The following is a 20163-nucleotide window of genomic DNA, read 5'->3' as shown; positions in this document are numbered from 1 at the left end:
AAGTTATAGTTATGCTTATTTAGCTCTTACCAATCTACGATGAATAAACGATGATGATCACACATCTCAGTTTAGGGGTATGGCAAGAAAAGAAATTGCTAATGCCCCATGTAACTGATTACTCATGAATTTGGGTCTGTGTGCTGAGTTAAAAAAAAAAAAAAAAGAAAGTAGGTGACAAGCAGCAGGAGACACAGTTCCAACTGTCCTGTATCCTGATTACCCCTCCCAGCTGCACACACTAGGCTTCAAATGTCAAATTCAAAATGTAAAAAAAAAAAAATTGCACCAAAACAGCAGAACGAGAACAATAACATCAGAAATCCCATCATGCTTTGCACAGCATCAGGGGAAAAAAGCCTGGGCAGTTTTCTTCTGTGCAGCTAAAAATGAGGCTTGTATAAGAGAAACAAAGTTCTGATGCTGTGAAACTGTTAAAGAAACACCAGACCATTTCAGTGCTGCTGAGTCGATTTTTAGTCCGGAGGTTCACTTTAAGTCTGGATAAGATCGTCAAGTCATTATCACCATCCTCTCACTTTCTGTTCCTTGTCTTGTAATAAACTCTGAAGGCCACTGGGGCAAAAAAAGGCAGGACATTAGTTGGACCTGTAGTGTAAGAAACACCTCTCAAATTTTCCTGAATATTCAGCCCCACCCCCCACCCCCCTTCCTGCCCCTGTTCCCAAAAAATAAGAGATTATTGATTATCCTATATAATAATTCCTAGCTGTCCCTGTGTCATCATTTGTCCCTGTGTCCGTGGGAAAACTGAACTGCGCAAAGCCTGCTCGCTTTGCGCTGTCCCTGTGGTTGCTAGGGCAACAGGAACGCACAGTGCAGAGCTGGGAGGATGACGGGGACAGGGGGGCGTGTGTGCGCGTGGCGAGTGGGTGTGCGCTGTGGCGGCGGTGACAGACCTAGAGCTCGTTTTTAAACGGGCTTAGGTCACTAGTTGATTAATAATGAAAAAGTAAAGTTGATTAATAGTTGAAAATAAGCAATTAACTTTTTCTCCTACGTTATCTCCTTGGAGATAATTTTTCTTCTATTTAAAATAAGTTTTCAGCAGAATTGAAAAAGTAGGTAAAAAAAAGTACTATCACAACTATTTTGAGTATTTTCTTGCTTAATGGGGATTTATAACACATATTAATGACAAAGGGTGAAAATATCACTCAGGAGAGAACTCAGTAGAAAAAGTTAATTGCATTTGGACCATTGTCTATGAGTGATGAATGAATTGTTGGCCATAGGCTTTTGTTTTTGTTTTTTAAGTTCATTTGGATTATATATATGTACAAAGACATAAAAAAAAATCTTAAAGTCATTATTCATTTTCTAGGCAGTAAAAAAAACAAAAACATTTTGGCTGGAGTTGGGACATGCACAATAAGGTTGTCCTGCAGAAAAAGAGCACCTTTCTGGCTTTAGTCGTTTTTTGGGTGGGATACACAGGGAATGTAAATATGCATTGACATGTGATGTGTCTCAGTGAATTGTCCCCAGCATGTAACATTTAATATTGTATGTGAGCTCCACTTCACCTTCATCTCTTACCTCTGTTTCAGCCACTCCGATTTCATTGGATTCTTGACAATGCAGCCTCAGTTAATGTTGGACAGCCAACAGCAGTGTCCTGATCACTGTTTGCTGTCTTGGTGAGTTTGCCCTATCCTAGAGACTGTTGACAGAAAACTCCTTCTTCACCAACACCTAACACCCACTACTTTGAAGCCTGACAACATTTAGATCACATTAACCAAAGTTCTGAACAATAACTGTTAACTCTTTGGACCTTTTTGAGGGTCCTACAATTTTACACTTCTAGTTTAGTTGAAAGTTTACATATTTCATTCTTATTTATTTATTTAACGTGTACCTGAGATTTTGAAACAAAAGGATTTATACTTACCTGAGGCTACCTCCAGCCCTAAAGGCCATCTGCTCCTTCAATGTCCTCCTGGTCCCCTCTGTTGCACTGCTGAACCGGGGACTTCTGCGCATGCGTGGTCCAAACTGTGTGCACCGTCTGATTGTACTCCCGTTACCAGGAATGTTCTGCCAAAATGCAGTTAGTTTAGATTGTATCTGTGCTAACGCAGACTGCTCCCGGCTACAGGAGCACAATCGGGGGGGGGGGGGGTGTGACCAGGACCACGCATATGGAGGAGGTCCTACCGACACAGAGAGAGGTAATGGATTACAGGGCCTGGAGGAAGCCCTGCGTACGTGTAAATCCTTTTGTTTCAAATGTCCCTGGTTTACTTTAATATTATTAGGACTAGCAAGACATAAACATTAAGAGTCATACATTGTATTTTATTGACCTAGACTACAGTAGAACATTTTAGAGACAGTATAAGTCTCTATGTCAAGTTACCCACTGAATGTTTTTTTTAAATCATTCTCTCCTCACTAGGAATGTAAGTCAATACTAAATGGCGAGATATTCAGTTTTGAGCCTTGGCAAAGTTAATAAAACGGTTAAATTGAATGGTTTAATTTCTTAGTAATTGTTTCATACAATGTTTGGTGCAGTTCTGTAGAACACACTTTATGTGTAGAGTCTTCTATGCAAGAATATCCCACAGTACGTAGAAAGCACTATCTAATGTTGCTGCTACTTTGAACTGCAATTTGTTGTGCTAATGCACTGCTGAAAAAAAATTCTGTGCATGGTAGAGATGGTAAGAAATTTCCATTGAAATGAAAATTTGTGATTGGAAATAGGGTTTCTGATCAGAAAATCGGAACTCGGTATTCACCATTCAGTAATCGGATTTCCGTCATTCAGGATGCAGTGATTTACCACAAAAATTGAAAAACCACAGAGATTTTAGACCAATCAAAAGACTCAAAAAATACTCGGTAGTATCAGAGTCTTGTGATAGGTCTATAATTACAGCAGCAATACTATTTTGGCAAAAAAAATCTGCATCCTCTGATTGGTCCAGTGCTTCCGAGTCGGAAGTATTTAGTCAATTAATGTAACTATTGAGAAGTTTCGAACATCAGATTACCGTCGGTATGCCGCAGCATTTTCGGAAATTGGAATTTCAATGGAATCTAAAATCGGAATTTCTGACCATCCCTAGTTCATGGCCCCACTCATTCTAATGAATGAGATCAGAGTAGTAAAGAATGGTTGAGCACGACATACATTCACAGGAATTCCCTAGTTCAAATTAGCCTTAAGCAGAACATAGACTAAAAATAAACCCTAGCAATAATTATGTCATATTTTCCCTCTAATAAGCAACAAATATCATAAATGTTTAATTTAGTTTTGAGGCAAATTTCTCTAAATATTGTATGCCTCTTGAGCATAGAGACTCCTACCCGGGCAACGATTGCAGTAGGTAAAATATATTTCATTTTGATTGACAGGCTAGCTAGATAGTCACATTACAATATTCAAAAAAATGTGAGACCTTTGCCGACACACAATTGCCCATAGCCAATTAATTTTTTCTTCTAAGTTTTCTCCTACAAGATATTTGTACACCTTACCAATAAAGCTTTCACCCCACACGGAAATACTTCAAATAAGTTTGATATTACTTTTTAAACCTTCCTTTTAGTACTTTTTTTAATTGCTAGGTACTGCAAAATTATTTTTAGAGAAGATAAAAAAGTATCTCCTAGGAGAAAACTTAATTAAAAGTTAATTGTATAAGGGCCGATGACCTTCCTATACATTTTAACTGTTATTTTCTTAAAATGACTATGTGTTATTTGTTAAAATGACTAAGTAGAGACAGGACCAAATAAATGATCTGTTGTGACTTTAGAGTAGCGTTAGACAACATTTTCAGATAGGGATGAAGGAATAGTCTTAGCCAGCTGCCTTACGTAGTATTGTAGGTCTGGCATTGGCCAACTTTTTGAGCATAGTATTAGTCAATTGCTTGAAATAGTAATGATGTTTAGACTATTCAAGACATGGCTATAATTGCATGATGTAGTATCTATGGTGAAGAGCTGACCAACATTTTCAGCTTGTCATGACAGTGTAGTTTATCCAACAATTTAAAACACCTACCTGTACAGTTGGCCATCTTCTTCTAGTAGTTATGATTGAGTAGTGTTGTTCAACTGCTTAATACAGCAAGGCTATCGTGAAGTTGAACAACCTTTTGAAGGCGAAATGTTGTTGAGTTGGATAACTTTTATACAGTTATGACTGACGTTGTAGTGTTAGCCAAGTGCTTGACCAAGCAATGACATTGTAGAGTAAGTCAACTTCTTTAGGGAGTAATGACGGTGTAGTGTTTGGTGGAATAGTTCGGGGAAAGATTTTTTTTCTCATGCTGTTTCTCTGTTTGCCAGCTCTGAATTCGTCGCCGCATCCAAGGTCATGTACTGAGGTCGCTTGCGTACTTGATGTTAATCCAGCAAACATGGAGTAATGAAAACAGCACGAGAAAAAAAGCTTCCTGCTGTCTCTGACTGGCGAAGAACTTTTATTTGGATGTGGAGGGACGAACCATTCCAGCAAGACTACCCAAAGGTATCCAGGGCAAGACACCTGTTTTTCACCCCCACGAAGGACAACGAACTTTTGTGTTATATCGTAGTGATGAAAAATCAAGGTAGAGATTTAAGAAAACAAAAAACCACAAAAAAACTAAAAAAAAAAAAATGGACTCTCCTGTCACTCATTTTGAGGGACAGTTATAAATAAAATAGAGAATTGTTTTCAAATATTGCTTGTAAAAAAACATGGAAAAAAATCCCAGCTTTTTGATTTTATTTATTTCTATTTATATAATCTGGTTGTCAATAAATATTGAATTAGGGAGCAATAAAACATATGCATACATGTAAAAAAAAAGAATGTAATGTTCTTTATACTTAAGATTTTTATTGAAAATACATTTAATACAATGTATATTTAATAGCTATGTGTGTGGAACTTAACAAATTGCTAATTTGCTGACACCCCCTTTAGTTTTCTTAAAAAAAACAAAAAACTATATGTATACAGTATAAATATATACATGACATCAAAATTGTATTTTTTTTCTGTTTTAAAACTTTTTCTGAGTTTCTTTTTTTTTTTTCCTAATCTTAATTTAAACGCAAATGGTGTTCCTATTTAACAAATATATTGCTCAATAAAGTGTCAGCATTGTTTATTAATATTTAATGTCATCTCTTCTCCTTCTAGTAAAATGCACCTTTATTTTATTGCTATTATTATTATTATTATTATTATTATTATCAATTGATAAATATTTAACTTATGTTATAGAGTCATTCTCTTATTAGATTCTGGTGCAGGAGTGGATCACTAAAAAAATCTACACCTTAAAGGATACCCAAGGTGACATGTGACATGATGAGATAGACATGTGTATGTACAGTGCCTAGCACACAAATAACTAGGCTGTGTTCCTTTTTTCTTCCTCTGCCTGAAAGAGTTAAATATCAGGTATGTAAGTGGCTGACTCAGTCCTGACTCAGACAGGAAGTGACTACAGTGTGACCCTCACTGATAAGAAATTCCCCTTTTTATCTCTTTCCTGCTCTCAGAAGCCATTTTCTGCTAGGTAAGTGTAGTTGCAATTTCTTATCAGTGAGGGTCACACTGTAGTCACTTCCTGTCTGAGTCAGGACTGAGTCAGCCACTTACATACCTGATATTTAACTCTTACAGGCAGAGAAAGAAAAAAAGGAACACAGCATAGTTATTTGTGTGCTAGGCACTGTACATACACATGTCTATCTCATCATGTCACATGTCACTTCGGGTATCCTTTAAGAATATAAAAAAGAAATCATTGTAATGATAATCTTTATAACAATGTGTCCAGACCAACAGCTTGCAGCCCAGTAAATATATATAATGTCTGGTACATACCATGCAATATAGACACATCAAATCAATTATTTCCAACAGGTCCAATCTGATTCCCGATCATTTTTATAAACAGTTTTCAAATCACTTCTATACAAAATTGTTCAGAAAAAAAAAAAAAAAAAAAAAGATCAGAAATCAGATCGAACCTTTCAGAAGTAATCGACCTATCTGATGGGAAATTACATTGGGTGTTTCAGGCATTAAGGTTGCCATACATGATAGATTCATATCATCAGATCATCCAATTTTCACAAATATTTGGTAAAATAATTTAATCAATAATTAAATAATCTCTTATTTTAAATCTTGATTGATTTTCTACATAATTCGATAAAAATACTGATTGGGTAAAATGGAATATTTTTTTTTATGAATCTCTAAAAAAAATAATTTAAAACAGAAAATAAAAAAGGAAAGTTGTACCATGTATGGCCCCCTTAATAAAGCAAATGTTACAGGTGTAGATATGGTCAATAAGATGCAAATAGTTCGGTCTTGCTTTCAAATATGAAGCAAATTGCTTGCAACTTGAAATTGTGCCAACCAAATACACTTCCCTCCATTTCTGATCAGGCCAATTCCAAACTGCATACTATTTAACAGACTAAAGGCTGAAATTATTTGCTTCTCATTCACCATCTTATTATAGGCACAACTTTAAAGAGAAACCGTAACCAAGGATTGAACTTGATCCCAATCAGTAGCTGATGCCCCCTTTCCCATGAGAAATCTATTCCTTTTCACAAACGGATCATCAGGGGGCGCTGTATGGCTGATATTGTGGTGAAACCCCTCCCCCAGTGTGATGTCAGGACCATGGTGCTGACATCACACTGTGAGAACCTTGTTGCATTGTGGGAAATAACAGCTGTTACCAACTGCCAAAAAAGCAAGCAGCATCTCCTTCCGCTGACCTCACCTGCCAGCAGTAAAAATGTCACCATGTGATAAATGTCAGAATGTAAATCAGGGAGAGGAAACATTGTACAATGGGCAACCACTGACTAAATCATTTATACACAATTATTGTAAAAATGAAGCACTTTTTCTCATGACGTTATTTTCACTGGAGTTCCTCTTTAAAGTGAACCGATCTTGAGCTGAAGCTCGAGTTTAAAATAAGACAGTAACCTAAAGAGAAGGAAGCCTGTGGTTTAATGTCCCCCATTGCTGAGCGATGCCCCCTCCACATCAGAGCCGCGCAGCTTCTCTTCCTGCTGTGGGGCGGTGCAGTAGCTGTACGGCCCCGCCCACAGCTTCGGCTTGCTGCGCAGGGGTGGGCTCGCTCGGCCACGCTGCAGAAAGAGGAGCTGCGTGGCCCCAATATGATTGGCGATAATGCCTTGTCGTTAATCTTCCGAGGGGGCCACGCTCAGCGATGGGGGACGTCAGAGCACTGAGTGAAGCCTCAATAGGATCCTGAGGCGTCCTCCTCTTTAGGTAAGTATCTCATTTTGTACCCGAGCTCTGGCTCCAGTACATGTTAAAGTGCACCTAAGGTGACATCTGACAGGATGAGATAAACGTGTGTATGTATAGTGCAAAACACATTAAAGAGACACTGAAGCGAAAAAAAAATATGATATAGTGAATTGGTTGTGTACTATGAATAATTACTAGAAGATTAGCAGCAAAGAAAATATTCTCATACTTTTATTTTCAGGTATATAGTGTTTTTTCTAACATTGCATTATTCTATAATATGTGCAGATTACACAACACTCAGCATTCAAAATGATTCTTTCAGAGCAGTCTGTGAAGTAATGACCTCTCCTCTAGCAGAGGAAAAGTAAACAGTTCACTTACAGTTGACATAATAAAAGTCAGATAACAGCCCTCTCCAGGACTAATGGCCCGTACTCACGGGCTGCAGAAGTGGCCTGTCGCCAGCACACGTGAGCGTGCTATCGACAGGCCGGCGACAGCTTCTCTCCAGGTCCCTCCGCGTACACACGCGGAAGAGGGACCAGCGGCGAGACGGAAGCTGTCGCCGACGTTCCTCCTCCCCCCGCCGGAAGCTCCATTTACCTCTATGGAGGTTGCTGTCGCTAGTCCGCGTACTCACGCGGACTAGCGACAGTTGCGGCGGAGGTGCGGCGGCGACTGTTGCCATGCGATTGAAACTTTCAATCGCATGGCGACAAGAGCGACGGGCGACAGTTCGGGGTGCGCGCGCGTGCAACGGCCCATACTCACGGGCGACCTGTCGCCGCAACACGCGCACGCCGCGTGTTGAGGCGACAAAAGTCCCTCGTGAGTATGGGCCATTACGTAGTTGGAGAGCTTAATGGCTTGTTTGCATAGAGATAACAACTGGAGTTTCTCAACTCTTCCTGTACTGGAAACAATTACACTGATGTATCTGATCTTATTGTTTTATTTCTTAGCTGTACTGCACATACAAATCATAATATCATAATTTTTTTTTCGCTTTAGTGTCTCTTTAACCAGTTCACCCCCAAGGGTTTTAACTCTAACGGACCAGAGCAATTTTCACTTGTCAGTGCTCCTCCCTTTTATTCCCTAATAACTTTATTACTACTTATCACAAGAAAATGATCTATACCTCGTTTTTTTCACCACCAATTAGGCTTTCTGTGGGTAGTACATTTTGCTAAGAATTTTTTTATTCTAAATGCATTTTAATGAGAAAAAAACAAAAAAATTGAAAAAAAATCATTATTTCTCAGTTTTCAGCCATTATAGTTTTAAAATTAAACATTCTCCTGTGGATAAAACAAACACATTGTATTTGCCCAGTTGTCCCGATTATTAAACCATTTAAATTATGTCCCTATCACAATGTATGGCGACAGTATATTATTTTGAAATATAGGTGTTATTTTTCTGTTCTGTTTTTTTTTGTTCTGGCCATAATTACAAGCCCCAATGAAATAAATTAAAATTAATTTTCCCTCATAAAATATAGATTAAAAAAAGCTGAGTCCCTAAGGCAAGTATTTATTTATTTATTTTAAGCTGAATTTTTTTTTTACAAGTGTTTTCTTTTGGAGGGGGAGTGTTGGAAGTGGAATTTTATTAATTTTATTACTCATGTGTATGTACTTGTAAATGTATGTATTTTGTACGTGTCATATACTTTTTGGCCACAAGATGGCGCTAGTGAACACTCGTTATAGTAAGTGTTCACTTTTTTTTTCTTTTTTTTTACACTTTATTTAATTGTTACATTTCCTGTTTTTGTGAATGGACGTAGCCACTGTTCGCGGTCACGTCCATTCACTCCAGGCACTGCGATTGGGTAGAGGACCGTTTGGTCCTCTTCCCCAATCCCTCAGCACGGGATCCTGACGGAAACGGCGGCCGTAGCGGCGCGCACACGGTGGTAGCAGCGGCGGGAACGCGCGACTTATTAATACGTCATGTTGCCGTTAATAGGGTAAAGCATGACGTATTAATGCGTTAGGATGCCACTAAATGGTTAAACACCAGGCTATTTTACTTGTTTTAATTTTCTGCCTGAGAGAGTTAATTTCTAGGCATGGAAGTGACAGCTTCTGTCTTGTTGGGAATGTAGTAAATACCACTGATAAGAAAATTACAGCCATACAAGTTTTCCTGGCAGAATACAACTTCTGAGGGTGGGGGAAATAGAAAAAGGTCAATACTTCATGTATTTTCATTTAGGGACACTTAATAGACTGCTATTAAGTAGAAACAGCGAAACATTCAATCTACTTTGTAAATGTTTAAATATAAAATACAACAAAGAGAAATCTAAAAAAAAAAAAAAAGTCATTTTTAGGAGAAGAAGGATACATACAATTGTTTATCTCATCAGTTTATTTTCATCTCGGGTTCACAAAAAAAAAAAAAATAATGTTATACAATTAAAATGGTACATATAGAAAACAAAGGGAGATTGAGAGCCCAAAATAGTGTAGTATGTTAAGGTCAAGATAGGTACAGCCAAATGTATATGAAATGAACCTCACAGAAGGGTTATCACCAAGGCAACAACTGTAAAGGCAGTGGCCTCACTTGTATTAAGAAGTCACTCTCTGTAGTTAAAGGACAACTGAAGTGAGAATACTAGGGAGGCTGTCATATTTATTTCCTTTTAAACAATACCTATTGCCTGGCTGCCCTGCTGATCTATTTGGCTGTAGTAGTGAGTGAATCAGACCAGAAACAAGCAAGCAGCTAATCTTGGCAGATCTGACAATAATGTCAGGAACACCTGATTTTCTGCATGCTTGTTCAGGGGCTATGGCTGAAAGTATTAGATGTGAAGGATTAGCAGGAGAGCCAGGCAACTAGTATTGCTTAAAAGAAAATAAATATGGCATCCTCCATATCTCTCTCGCTTCAGTTGTCCTTTAAGAAGAATAGGAGGTAACACCCCTCCACCAAGGGTGGGCACATATGCCAATAATAAAATAAAACAGAGAATACCCCAGCTGTGGGGCGTATTCAGGTATTCAATTAAAGTTTTGTATATCTGAATCAGACTAACCAAAGCATCAATTGGTAAATCCACCACTAGTCCACTACCTCCCATTTTAAAGGGGTTCTTTCGCGAAAAAAAATAGGCAGTTAAAAAATGTGACAGATGACAGGTTTTGGGCCAGTCCATCTTTTTAAGGGGGATTCTCAGGGCTTTCTTTGTTTTCAACAGCATTTCCTGAACAGCAGTTGCAAAATCTAACTGACATAACAGTGTGCAAGTGATTAGGGAGGCCGGCTGGTATCTTGCTATTTTGGCAGTTAAACTGCTGTTCAGGAAATGCTGTTGAAAACAAAGAAAGCCCCGAGAATCCCCCTTAAAAAGATGGACTGGCCCAAAACCTGTCATCTGTCACATTTTTTAACTGCCTACTTTTTTTCGCGAAAGAACCCCTTTAAGGGCCTGTACACACTGCTGCGCTTGCGTTGCGTTTTTAAAAACGCATGCGTTTTTAAAAACGCAAGGTCTTTTGAAAAAGAATGAAAATCGTGATGACTTGTACACACTGGTGCGATGCGTTTTAAAAAAACCGCAAACGCAGTGCCTGCTGCGCTTTATTAAGCGCAGCGCATGAAAAACGCATTAAAAACGCATGCGCTTGCGTTTTTGCCTGCGTTTTCAGAAGTCAGTATCCCAGAAGACTCTGCAATGTCCTGATTCCTGTTGAAATGTAAACTAGAAAAAAAACAAAGGATTCTTTAGCCAATCAGCAATTACAAGAAAAACGCAAACGCACAAAAAACGCAGGCAAAAGCGCATGCGTTTTTAAAACTACAGGCACTTTAAAAACGCATGCGCTTGCGTTTTTGCCTGCGTTTTTCAGTGTGTACAGGCCCTAAGGCTGTTTTAGTGTATTTTTTTCTTCCTGGCGCCTCTGCTCTGCTCTGTTATTGGCACAAAATACATTTAGATGCTATGAAATCATTTTATACATATCGGAAACAGACTGGACCCGGAAAAAAGTTTATATGATTGGTCCTTTTCCAAAATGCATACGATTTGCATGACATTTGCCTGGAAGCTGGAACCATTTGCATTTTATTACCTATTTATATTCATTTGTTATTAAACATGGACAATTATTTAAAGAGAATCAGAAATACATACTTACCTAAGGAGAGGGAGGCGTCTGGATACTAATGAGGCTTCCCGCTGCCTCGGACCCTCCAGCTGATTGGGCCTCGTCTCTCGCCGTGTTGCAGCTGCACAAGCATGGCTGCACCTGTACAGTAGCACAGAGCCACGTGTGCAAGAGCAGCTGCAGCTTTCTGCAGAGGCGTGGCGTTACTTGCGCAGGTGCAGTACAGCCACGCTTATGTTCAAAGAGGAGCGCGGGCCCCATCAAATCATCGTCAAGTCCTTGTCCGTATTCTTCGAAGGGTAAACGAGCAGCAGTGGTGGGCCGGAGGATGCTGTAGAAAGCTTCATTAGGATCCAGAGGCTCGCCTCTGCTAAGGTAACTATGTGATTTTGTACCAGTGCTTTGGCTTGGGTACACTTTGATTCACTTTTTTCCTAGGTAATATTTTCACCCCTTATGAATAAAATGCCTTTTAAAGTGGATCGGAGATGAACTTTTACTCATTGCATAATTGTGTTCCTTTCCCATTGTTTATAGGGCATTCCTCAAGTCAAATACTTTTTAGATTTTGTTTTAATACTCTAATTCCCTATAAACTAAACAAGCCACGCCCACAGGTTTTCAGAGAACCAAGGCACTTTCAGACAGTAGCAAGGGCTCATGGGAGCTCAGTCTGGGCAGGAGGAGGGGGAGGTGTTACTAGCCATTGATTTCAGAGGCAGAGGGGAGGAGGAGGGGGGACTAGGCTGATGGCTCAAGATACAGATAAGTCTGCCTCTGTGTAATGTTTACAAACAACATGGCTGCTGTCATTGGAATAATCAATCATATTCTATTAAAGCTGTATGCAGCTTGTTTTGCTGTGTAAACCATCTAAACTTTAGATAAGATATATAGACAAGTTACTTGTTATAGTTAGTTTCTCATCTCTGATCCGCTTTAAGCCCCAGCAAGCAAGTAAATGTTTAGGATATTTTAATAATACATTTCTACCAATTTATTTTGATAATACATCTTTACCAACTTAATTACAGAGTGCTGAAAAGTCATTTTAAACAGAAGGTGGAAAAAATATCTCCTATGAGAAACCTTGAGAGAAAAAAGTGAATTAAATAAGGGCAATGGATTCTTTATGGACCATAGTGGGTACCACTCCCATGACTGCCTACCTCTTGGAGAAGTGAAAATATTCTGATTTTAATGTCATACATACACCTGCTGCACCAGAATAGAGCACTGTCATGTGGTAAGGAGGAGGACCAAGAGCGGTTCTGCCAAGACTTGCCATCTCTTCCTCTACCCACATTTTCCTTCAACTCTTAGCTGAGAACCCAGTTTTTAGTTAGATCATCTGGAGAACCATCTCTGGTCCGATGTCCTGCTGATAAAGGAGGACGTCTTCTGGCCCTGAACTTGCATGGCCACATCAAACAACAGAGCCCTCTAGACCAGTGTTTCTCAACATTTTATTGGTATGTACCCCTTGTGAAACCCTGTAGTCACCAAGTACCCCCTAGCATAGCAAACATTATCACAAGTACCCCTTGACAAATATATATTTCATCATAGTACAAAATTGGTTCTAAACAATTTCCAAGCACTTACTAATGCTTTTTTAATTACCGGTACCTAAAACACTAAATAAGATTTATTATTTTCTAAAACTCTCAATTTGTTATTCTTGGTTGAGTATATCAAGGCCAAGTACCCCCTGGAACGATCAGAAGTACCCCCTGGGGTACACGTACCACACATTGAGAACCTAGGCTCTAGACAACATACAGGCCACTGCTGACGGTGCTACTCAAAGGTCAGGCTCAGGTCAGAGGGTTGACAAAGCAGCAATAGTGTTGATGGAACGTGTCTGTTGGATTCTTGGCCGTAGAGTCATCCTAATGAAAAGTAAGAGGGAGTAAATACGGGGGTGTAAATAAATGGTTCATGACTCTAATTAAGTCACATTTATTATCATTTAATAATGACTTTTCAGTTCTTGTAGAAGTCCATTTACAATGTGTTCTCATTTAAATGAGTTAATAACTCAAAAATGAGAAATGATCTTCATCCACTAATGATCCCTGCTCATTCCATGGACCAGCAGCATCCGTTTGGGACATCAATCAATAGGTAATCTTGGAAAGCACCGCAATCATAAATAATGCTAATGTTTTGCTCAGCTTTCAACAGGAATAAAAGTAGGCACAAAAACTTCCAAAAAGTATCATCTCCCCCAGAAACACTACATGCTATTTACGAGTTTCTAAGAGGGCCTACACTGTCTTTTTTGTTATTTTTGGTTGTTTTGTTGCAGCAAAATTTGTCATCCTGTCTTCCATCCTTACCTGGCTCTGTCATAAACACGTACTGGCGTTTTGCAATCCAATAGTCAGTGCACAAGAAAACGTTAATATCCTGCTGCAGAACTATACCATCACGTCTCCCCATTATGATGTTAGTTCGGTAACTTTTGGAATGCAAAACGCCAATACATGTTTACAAGTCATCTGTAGGATGCAGAAGAGTCGTCTATATTAGGGCTGATCAAATCCGAATCCGGGAGATACCCGGATAGTTGCTATCCGGATATCTCCCAGTAAACCTTTGCAGGGGGGGGTTCAATCTTACCTGTCTGACGTCTTCTTCGTCCATCCCTGGCGCCTCCCACAATGCGTTCCACGTACATCACGTGACTACAAACACTTTCTCCTTCAACCCGAAAGGAGGAAGTGTTTGTAGTCACGTGACCGCCACGTGGAACGCATCGTGGGAGGCGCCCCGAGGGACTGACGAAGAAGACGTCAGAGAGGTAAGCTTGACCCTCCCGCCCACCCCGCACAGGTTTACTGGGAGATATCCAGATAGCAACTATCTGGGTATCTCCCGGATTCGGATTTGAGCAGCCCTAGTCTATATATTTTAGTTGCTATATTTGATACATTTATATTATTTATTATTATTAGGATCTATATAGCGCCAACATATTACGCAGCACTGCACAATTTTGCACAAAGGTTACAGTCTTACAGACATTGATAATGGGTGTGACGGATAGTTACCTGGGTGTGATGTCAAATTGTGGAGAATAACAATAACAATAATATTTATATACCGCTTTTCTCCCTGGGGACTCAAAGCGCTGAATAGCTGGTGCATTCTCGTAAATCTGATTGCTTTACCCTAAAGCAGGCCATACACTCGTTAGATTAGCAGCAGATAGATCATCAGATAGTTTTTTGATCTATCTGATGTGTTTAGGAACATTTTTTACTAGGAACAGATTTCCAATAGATTTCAGATTGAAATCTACCGAAAATCGATCTGATGGCATTTTTTTTGCCATCAGATTTCCATTAGGGCCAATGCAAAATGATACGCCATCTCAACAGATCGACCTAGATTTTCCAGCCTGCCAGATCAATTGAAATCGATCAAAATTGGCCGCAAATCGGTCAATTGGTCAATCGATTTTCAATCGACCAATCGATCGATGTTGATCGATCGGTCAAAAATCAGCTGAGTGTATGGGCCCCTTTAAACAGAAACTGATGTCAACCGTGAACTGACTAGAGGTCTTGCTTATATACACAGCCTGAGCAAATGTACTCAGGATGGTCTACTCACCTGAGTGAGTTAGCATATCCGGGAAGGGGGGGGGGTGGTAATCTCTACAAGGCTCATGCATATTAATCATGATGTAAAGGTGGTCATACACTGATAGATTTGCAGCAGATTTGACCATCAGATAGATGTCTATCAGATGCCTGACAGGTCGAATCTGACAGGAATCTATCTGATGTGTGCCACACACTAGGAACAGATTTCCAATAGATTTCAGAGTAAAATCTATTGGAAGTCTATTTAAAATCGATTTAAAGGCATTACTGCACCATTCGATCCAATGCAACTCTATGCTCCATCGATCTGCTGGCAGATTCTCTATCCTGTCAGATAGATCAAATTGATCGAAATCAGCCGCAAATCGATCAGTTGGCCATTTGATCGTGCATCGATTTGCAATCGATTGAACGCTGAAATCGACCAGTTTGGGCCCCTTAAGACTTGTAACAGACTGTTAGAATGATACCAAATGATACCAAATGATACCAAAGAATGATACCAAATCTGGACTCCCAGTTGCTACACACTTTCGGTCCAACGGACACAGCATGGATGATCTTCGTGTCACTGCCCTGAAGGGTGGCTTCAAAACGTCAAATGATCGATTAATAGCAGAAACAAAATTTATAAAGTGGTTCAAAGCTCTGGAGAACGGTTTGAATAAGGACAACAATTTTTTATATTGGTATGAGGCTGATGATATTTGAACTTTCTCAGCCATTTTAGCTGAACTTGTGAACTAAGAATTCATGATACCTCTGGGTCAATCCTAATCCCAGGTCTGTGAACATGGAGTAAACAAGGATCCTTATCTCAGCTAACAACATCTAACCCCATTCAGATGGTCTGTTTGAATTAAGGCATCTTAATGACATGTATTTATGCTTGAAAAAAATATCTGTTTTCCCTTTTGATGTTGCATGTATATAAGCTGTCTGTACCACCAGTTTGCAAACTAACAGGATATAAGCCCGACGAAGGCTGCAAGGCCGACAGCTTGCTTATTCTTATTCATTTTTAGTTAGCCAATAAATGGTATCATCCTGATTTAAAACTTCTTGATTTTACTGATGGCTAACACGGTACAATACCCTACTGCTAGACTGTTATAGGTTACACATGAGCCACTAGCTGCTAATTGTGAAACAAGTGAATGCCAAAATTACATATCACAGTTAGTAGTGAAAACTCACTATATGCAACTCAGCAATTTATAAATATGGTTAAGGATGTACATAACATGTGGGATGGGGCATCTACAGGCTATTCTCCTAACGTGCAGTTGATTTGTGTACAGTCAGATGGCACACAAGCGCACAGTAGGAGAGCTCTACCCATACCATATTCTAGTGTAAGGCTATAATGGGATAACACAAGGAGTAAGGGGAGTCAGTAAACTGTATATAAGATGGTTTGGATTGGATAAGGTTGGGGATGGAGCCCATGATGGTACGGACCTGGCTAACATAGACTACTCCTGATTTTCTACTTGCGTAAACACATTATTTTTTTATTACCTTTGAAGAATGTAAACGTTGGCAAAGGCCTAGCAGATGTAGGGTTGGGGAAATGCTTGAGCAGTCCTGTGCGTCGGAATGACTTGGGTGACTGACAGGAAATGATCAGCATTGAGCGCATCAGATCGCTGCTTGCATTAAGGATAGTATCTGCAAAGTGTGTATCGATAATTGGAGGAGGCACAATGGAGAGAGCTTTCCAGGTAAGAGTATGAAGCTGGTCGTTTGTGAAGAGGAACTGGTTGGGAGGAGGACAGACAGAAGCATCATCTGAGGAGTGACACAAGAGGTGGATGAGTCCGGTGGCACCCTTCACAATGGGCTAACTTGCTAAGCGCCAGTTCTCATGTAGACTGTAGGGATGGTCGGAAATTTCATCCGGAGAGGAAATTTCCGATTTTTCAATCGTAAATTGGCTTTCCGATCGGAAATCGACATTGGAAAATCGGATTTCTGTGGAATTCAGATTCACCACACCTCAGTGATTTTAGGCCAATCACAGCCCTCGGAAGCATTTGACCAATTAGAGAATGCTGAATTCTTAAAATGGAAATCATATTGACACAGTAACTATAGATCAGTGATGGCTAACCTTGGCACTCCAGCTGTGACAGAACTACATATCCCATCATGCCTCTGCCTCCCCGAGTTATGCTTAGAGCTGTCAGAGTATTGCAATGCCTCATGGGACTTGTAGTTCCACCACAGCGGGAGTGCCAAGGTTAGCCATCACTGGTCTAGGGCCAATCAGAAGACTCGGATACTACCGAGTCTTTTGATTGGCCTTAAATTTCCCAGGTTTTCTGATTTTTGCGGTAAATCACTGCAGTCTCTCATTTGTCCAATACTATCGAGTATTTCCAATTTTCTGTTTTCCAATTTATCACAAAAATTCAGAAAATCGGAAATAGTCGTATTGGATCAATCAGTGAATGCGGTGATTTACCATGAACATTGGAGACCCTCTGACATTTTAGGCCAATCAGAAGACTTGAAAATACTCTTCAGTATCCGAGTCTTTTGATTGGCCTATAATGACCACGGCAATCTGATTTCTGTTTTAAAAAGTCTGTATTCACTGATTGGTTGAATTCTTCCGAGTTCGGAACTATTTAGCCAATTAACTGTTGACAAGTATATTGTAATGTAAATGAATGTCTTTTAACTGTAATGTTTTGAGGATGTCCACAAAAGTATTATGATTGAATTTTGTAAAAACCCCAATACATTTTCGGAATTCCGAAATAAAAAATCCAATTACTGACAGTATATCACGGTAACGCAAATTGGCATTGGTGGAAATCGGTGTTTCCATGGAATCAGAAATTGGCATTTCCGACCATCCCTAGTAGACCACACAAGATAAGGTTACATTATATCTATCTGCAGTGCCGGTGTCTTGGCAGATGCTCCATATGGAAGAGGAGGCTGCAAACTCAGAAGGGAGGCTGCAAACTCAGAGGAGGGGCTGAAAACTCAGAAGGGAGGCAGCAAACTCAGAGGAGAGGCAGCAAACTCAGAAGGAAAGCAGCAAACTCAGAAGGGAGGCAGCAAACTCAGAAGGGAGGCAGCAAACTCAGAAGAGTGGCTGCAAACTCAGAAGAGTGGCTGCAAATGAGGAGCATGAAAGAAGGACGACCAAAGAGAATTGCACATTAAAGAGAGAGGCTTCTGTATATGGACAGTACACGTGGGATGCAGGGCCGGTTCTAGACGTTTTGCTGCCTGAGGCAAACTTGTGAGAATATGCCAACCCCCCCCCCCCCCCCCTCCCTGATTTGGAATGATCACACATTACTTTACTTTGCTTCATTTAATGTTCTCACATGACATGCTGCAGCTCAACACATTGGCTGGCTGTGAGTCTGACAAACTCACTGCTCACCCTCAGCCACTCCTTTCCTCCTCAGTCAGGACAGCAGTGCCACTTCCCCCCTTCTGCTGTGCAAATCACATGTAACACTGCTGCTCTCCTGCCTCCCCCCTCCTCACTCACTGTCAGACTCCTCACACACCACAACAAGCTGATTTTCCCCAATGATGCTCTCCTGCCTCCCCCCTCCTCACTCACTGTCAGACTCCTCACACAGCACAACAAGCTGCTTTCCCCAAATGATGCTCTCCTACCTCCCCCCTCCTCACTCACTGTCACACTCCTCACACAGCACAACAAGCTGCTTTTCCCCAATGATGCTCTCCTGCCTCCCCCCTCCTCACTCACTGTCAGACTCCCTCACACAGCACAACAAGCTGCTTTTCCCCAATGCTGCTCTCCTGCCTTCCCCCTCCTCACTCACTGTCAGACTCCTCACACAGCACAACAAGCTGCTTTTCCCCAATGCTGCTCTCCTGCCTCCTCCCTCCTCACTTACTGTCAGACTCCCTCACACAGCACAACAAGCTGCTTTTCCCCAATGATGCTCTCCTGCCTTCCCCCTCTTCACTCACTGTCAGACTCCTCACACAGCACAATAAGCTGCTTTTCCCCAATGCTGCTCTCCTGCCTTCCCCCACCTGTCAGACTCCTCACACAGCACAACAAGCTGCTTTTCCCCAATGCTGCTCTCCTGCCTTCCCCCTCTTCACTCACTGTCAGACTCCTCACACAGCACAACAAGCTGCTTTTCCCCAATGATGCTCTCCTGCCTTCCCCTCCTCACTCACTGTCAGACTCCTCACACAGCACAACAAGCTGCTTTTCCCCAACAATGACCTCTTCACCTTGCTGGCTCTTCTCTGACTGCATGCTGTTATTGTAAACACAGTATAAAACATGTTGTCCCTGTAATCTCTGCACCTGATGCAAATGTTTCACCTTGCTTAATGAGAAAACCGGCCCTGATGGAATGGCGAGGTTGCACAAATGTCTATCCGACAGAAGATTAGAGCAATCTTATCCCTTCACTTGGCTTCTATGCCAATATGTAGTAAATCAGAAAGAGGTTTTCAGTAGGAAATGACAGGAGGTAGTTAACTTGTTAATGTGAGCTCTGAATATGGAAACGAAATCAAATGTTACCCCTAAGCAATGAGCTGGAGGAAATTGAGTAATTGTTGCGTTGTCAATGTTAATTGTTATGTCAGGCAGGGAAACTAATTCACAAAGACGGAAAAGAAAATTACAATTCTTCTTTTGTTCATAGTGAGTTTAGGAAAGTGAGAAGGCATAAATGAGGTATCCTCCTATTCAGAAATCACAGAATATCTTCCCGGAATCCTTTACATGTTTCTTGGATCACATGAGTGAAAACTAAACTGAGACGCAAACATTTCCAGCTTGCCTGCAAATTATAAGCAGCTTGGAATTGGGTCACTCACAATCGTCTGAAATTCCATTTTGCCGACCTTTCTTAAAGCAATTTGCATTTAAAGTAAACCCGAGGTGAAAATAAACGGATGAGATAAACAATTATATTTATCCTCTTACTCCTAAAAATGACTTTTTAAAGTATCCCAGAGTTTTCTTTTATATTTAAACATTTGCAAAATAGGTTGAATGTTTTGTTGCCTCTGCTCAGTGGCAGCCTCTTAAGTGTCCCAGAGTTAGAAAAAGATCAATAGTTTATGTATTTTATCTCTCCTCGCCCTCAGAAGTTGTATTCTGCCAGGAAAA

At 40.3% G+C, this 20163-nt stretch overlaps 1 protein-coding gene across 8 annotated transcripts in view; it reads left to right on the top strand.

Annotated features, from left to right (window-relative positions):
* Positions 1-20163, top strand: part of PCDH11X (protocadherin 11 X-linked) — a 1835932-nt gene that overhangs the window by 442411 nt on the left and 1373358 nt on the right. Inside the window, exons 6-7 of one of the 8 annotated variants that reach the window (XM_068250006.1) lie at positions 1572-1661; positions 4333-5110. The exons of the other annotated variants lie outside the window; for them this stretch is intronic. Coding sequence (XP_068106107.1) covers positions 1572-1643 — 72 coding nt within the window. The 3' untranslated portion in view covers positions 1644-1661; positions 4333-5110. Of the gene's footprint in view, positions 1-1571; positions 1662-4332; positions 5111-20163 lie in introns of those variants that run through there. 8 annotated transcript variants of the gene reach the window in all.

The sequence above is a fragment of the Hyperolius riggenbachi genome, chromosome 8 (assembly GCF_040937935.1).
Source record: "Hyperolius riggenbachi isolate aHypRig1 chromosome 8, aHypRig1.pri, whole genome shotgun sequence".
Taxonomy (NCBI): Eukaryota; Metazoa; Chordata; class Amphibia; order Anura; family Hyperoliidae; genus Hyperolius; species Hyperolius riggenbachi.
The sequence above is the reverse complement of the archived record's forward strand: the minus strand, read 5'-3'. Positions and strand labels throughout refer to the sequence as shown.